Raw genomic sequence first — 4,544 nt, 5'->3', positions numbered from 1 at the left:
ACAAGACATGTAAATAACCTTAAAGGGGTAGATAATAGTAAAATAAGATAGGAAGTGACAGGCCTTGAGTACTTATTACCTCTTTTTTAATATAATTTATTTCATTATCATTTTATGTAATTTAACTTTTAATAGTGGCATATTTAACAGTTGGCCCATAAAATTCCTTAACGTTTAACAGTCAGCTCGAACAGCCTGTCTCAGGCCAACTCCAGCACATCATCTGGTGCCGGAGCAGTTCTTCATGCCTCTTACCAGTCCCTAGCACAAAAAGCTAGAAGCAGAAGAGGAAGGTAGAGAAGAGAGAGAAAAAATCATGTCCCCTCTCCCCGACCAGATAGAGATGGGCGTGGGAAGTGTTCCAGTTCTGCCCTGCTGCGTAATAAACCACCCCAGGATGCAGTGACTTTTCTCTCTTGCTTCGGAGAGTCAGCGGGGCTCATCTGGGTGGCTCTGCTCCACGAGCAGGCCGCTAGAGCTGCAGCCACCTGGTGCCTTGAGTAGGCTTTCACGCCCAGGGTGGCCCATGTACATGTCCCGCCCCTTGGCAGAGAAACCTAGAAGACGGGGCTTAGCTAGGACTGTGGGGTGACTGGGCTGAGGACTCTTCCTTCCCTACGTGGTTTCTCCACGCGACACGGTGACATGCCAGATTCCCTGCATGACGGCTCAGGGCTTCCCAAAGTGGAAAATAAGAAGTTGCCAGGCCCTCTTTTGACTTAGGCTCAGAACTGGCACAGCAGCCTTTCCGCTAGTTAACAGGAGTGAAAGGCCCAGCTCAGATCCAGTATGGGAGGGACGACGAAGGCCATGGTTCATTAAGGGCCATCTTTGGACACCAGCTACAATGGGATGGGGATGCCTGGGAGGTGAGAAGAAGATAAGGTTTAAATCAGATTTGAAACTAGACGTTCACATTTGAGGTTGGACCAGATTAAGGTTTTTATTTTTAATTTATTTTATTGAAGTATTGTTGATTTACAATGGGTTAATTTCTGCTGTACAGCAAAGTGATTCAGTTATGCATATATATACATTCTTTTTCATATTCTTTTCCATTATGGTTTATCACAGGATATTGAATGTAGTTCCCTGTGCTATACAGTAGGACCTTGTTGTTTATCCATCCTATATATAATAGTTTGCATCTGCTAATCCCAAACTCCCAATCCATCCCTACCCCACCCCAGATTGAGTTTTTTTTTTTTTTTTAATCAAACAAAATCACATTTATTTCAATAGCTCCAAGTGCAAATACAGCAAGTCAGTACACAAAGTTTCAAGATACAGCTTTAAGTATAATGAAAACTTGATATACAAAAAAGAAAGGGTAAATAGCAGAAATAAAGCTCAATGTTTAAAAAATTCAAGTAACCCGAAAACCTTTAGACTAAAATAGTCTTTCAGAAATGCCTTAATTTATAGATAAGAGTAGTACATTACAGTCAAAAAGGACTTCTCAGAAAGAGAATCACCCCAAACTGGTCAGCTCCAGATACGAGCAGAAATTCCCGGTGCTGGCTATTTCAGAGTTAGCACTCACTCACACTATACAGATTGGTGTGGTTCAACCCATGGCATCTGATCTTTAAGCAAATTCCAAAATAGTATTTAAAGTTCAGTACTACTAAGAGTTCTTGAAATGGTCACTATATATTTAAAAGGTTTGAAGACCAATTTCAGCTTCAGGCCTATGGTACAACTTGGGGAAAAGACATACATTAATATTCCTTCCATTACTTAAATCCTTTTTGTAAAGTTAGCAACATGGCCTTTAAAGGTTCCTCAGGGAAACTGTACTTAAACATATAAAAGTTCCCACTAGGAAGATAATTAAAAGTTGTTAATGTTCTTTTTATCACTTAGCAACCAAGACACATGTTTATTTCCACTCCCCAGAAGCAATGTTAGCTACTAGCTTCAATTCAGGAAATGTGTATCTGCAGGAAGGTTTATGTGAGATGCTTATTCAGTCTTTTTCTCAACCTTCTTTGTTTTCTCAATGTAGGCAATAAATTGAGAGTCTGTTCCAAAAAGTCTATCCCACCATGTAAATGTCGAAGCATAGTTTCCAATGAAGTTCATGTGGTGGAAATCGTGATGCCGAGAACCAGCATAGAAAGGAATGAGATTTAAAGGGTTGAGAGGAATGTCATAACCACTATGGACATCAACAGTTTCTATCAAACGAATGGTTACCCAGGCCCAAAGAAGAATAACATGATCACATAAAAGCATGATTCCAATGAAAAATCCAGTTCCAAGAATTAAGGTTTCCAGAGGATGTGCATATTCAGCTTCCATTCCAAATGGAGCCTGAAACTCATGATGAATTTTATGAATATGCTTATATATTCTTTTGTGGTGTAAGAGCCTATGCAGGAAATAGTGCCAGGTATCCTCAATCACTGCACAGCCAAGGCATCTTGCCAAAAGCATGTACCATCTTGGCATTGTTTCCCAATCATAAGGAATATTGAAATACTCTGTAAAATAATAGGTTCCACAAATCAAAGGAAGCTGGATACAAAAGTGATTAAAGAGAAGTACTTTAAAACATTTCCATTGATTTTCCCACGTTTCTGGTTTATCCTTTTGAATTTTGTACTTTTTCATGTAAGGTATAAATTGAAACAAGAATCCAGGTAAACAGAACAAGAAATAAAGGACCTCATGAACTATGAGTGATCCCCATGTTGCAATCTGGAACTTTGTATAATTATTCAACATATAGTTCCAAGCATTTTTAAATGGTTCCTGCAGAGGATTCTCAGGTAAAAGTGAATCTACATATTCCACAGCCAAGGATGCTGAACTAAAGATGCTGATACTTTCATTTGTTGCCATTTTTCAAATCTCTGCAGACAGCCTTATAATTCTGCGCTCCCCCAGATTGAGTTTTTAAATAACTGAAAAGTGACAGGAAATTATGGACTGTAAACAAAATGCTATGGGTGGGAAAGGAATATTTGACATAACGGTTTAAGGGGGCATTTGAAATAACATAAAATAACTTTGTATATATATCTCTACTCAGTTTAAATTATTCAATAAACCAACTACATAAGATGGTACAGATATTAGTGATGATTATGAATTATTAAGAAAGTGAATGTTTTCAACTACGAATCAAAATTGAGGTAAATATTTAGAGGCGTTGTCATCATCTGAGTCTGTGCTCACTCTCGCTTTTAAGAAGGAACATCTTAATTTCTATCTGAATAGTGCAACCTGACAACTGTTTTACATTTATTTCATTTTGTCAGACATTTTAGTTTAAAACTCAGCATGTGATCCCCTCCAGTTTTCCATAAATCTGTGCAATTTTTCCAAATGTGGAAATAATGGAAAAATAAAGTGCTCTCTGGTACACACCCATATCCTGCTCAATTTTGAACAGATTAAGAAACACTTGTTACGAATTCACAATATCTGTTAAATACTTTCCTAGAACGGAACCATACATTGGAGTACATTTGTAAAGTATCACCGGGAATAATATAATGATAAAACTTTTTATCTGCAGTGGTAATGTATTGCTTAGTTCTTTCCAGTTAAAAAAACACCTTAGGGTAATGTTATTGCATTCCAGCCTTAAGCCACATTGAGAAGTAGATGTTATTGCCTCTTCACTTCAGAAAAGGAAGTCAGGACCTAGAGAATCTAAGCAATTTGCTCTAGGTCTCAATACTAAACCCAGGTCTTCGGGCTTAAAATTAAATTGGCTAATTTTTCTAATTTAATAATGTACTAGCAACTTTCTTCCTAAAAGCTAAATCTTCCTTTCTGTAGACAGATCTAGTTTGAAAGAAAGTTATTATAGGACTTCCCTGGTGGTGCAGTGGTTAAGAATCCACCTGCCAAGGCAGGGGACACGGGTTCGAGCCCTGGTCCGGGAAGATCCCACATGCCGCGGAGCAACTAAGCCCGCGAGCCACAACTACTGAAGCCTACGCGCCTAGAGCCCGAGCCCGTGCTCCGCAACAAGAGAAGCCACCGCAATGAGAAGCCCGCACACTGCAACAAAGAGTAGCCCCTGCTCGCCGCAACTAGAGAAAGCCCGCAGGCAGCGAGGAAGACCCAACACGGCCAAAAATAAAATATAAATACATAAGTTAATTTTTTAAAAAAGGAAATTGTTATAGACTATTGGAAGAACATTGGGTCCCCACTCCTATAGAAAGGTTATCCTGACATGGACAGTATTTACCATCTTTTAACCCTAATATTATTGTCAATCCCGGGATTTTCTCTTGCCTCTGTAAGACAGTGTTACTTTTTTTCCATAGCCAAGTTGATTAAGACAGAGGGTCTCTTATCGAGGAAGGCAGAGCATACGTACAAAACAGGCAGAACGCTGACAAACAGGGTACTTCTGGCAGGATCCACACAGGTGATGGTCTTTGAGTAGCCAGGTTGAATAACAGTGTATAATTCAAGTGTAGCTTCTTGAGCTGAGGCATGGCTGTAGGCCTGCATTTCTACGTGAAACAACCATTTCAGAAAAGTTTTCTGTGAAGTACAGCCTTTTTTAAGAATTGGCT

At 39.2% G+C, this 4,544-nt stretch overlaps 1 protein-coding gene across 1 annotated transcript; it reads right to left on the bottom strand.

Annotated features, from left to right (window-relative positions):
- Positions 1–1,209: 1,209 nt before the first annotated feature.
- On the bottom strand, positions 1,210–2,904 carry LOC132437086 (methylsterol monooxygenase 1). The gene has a single exon (XM_060030303.1). The coding sequence runs from the start codon at positions 2,845–2,847 to the stop codon at positions 1,966–1,968; it is 882 nt and encodes a 293-aa protein (XP_059886286.1). The 5' UTR covers positions 2,848–2,904; the 3' UTR covers positions 1,210–1,965.
- Between the last annotated feature and the right edge of the window lie 1,640 nt (positions 2,905–4,544).

Source organism: Delphinus delphis, chromosome 14 (genome assembly GCF_949987515.2).
Source record: "Delphinus delphis chromosome 14, mDelDel1.2, whole genome shotgun sequence".
Taxonomy (NCBI): domain Eukaryota; kingdom Metazoa; phylum Chordata; class Mammalia; order Artiodactyla; family Delphinidae; genus Delphinus; species Delphinus delphis.
This window is presented reverse-complemented; position numbering and strand designations above follow the sequence as displayed.

Bases quoted from the DNA above. Each gene is read 5' to 3' on its own strand.
- LOC132437086 (XM_060030303.1), bottom strand. From the start codon at position 2,847: ATGGCAACAAATGAAAGTATCAGCATCTTTAGTTCAGCATCCTTGGCT.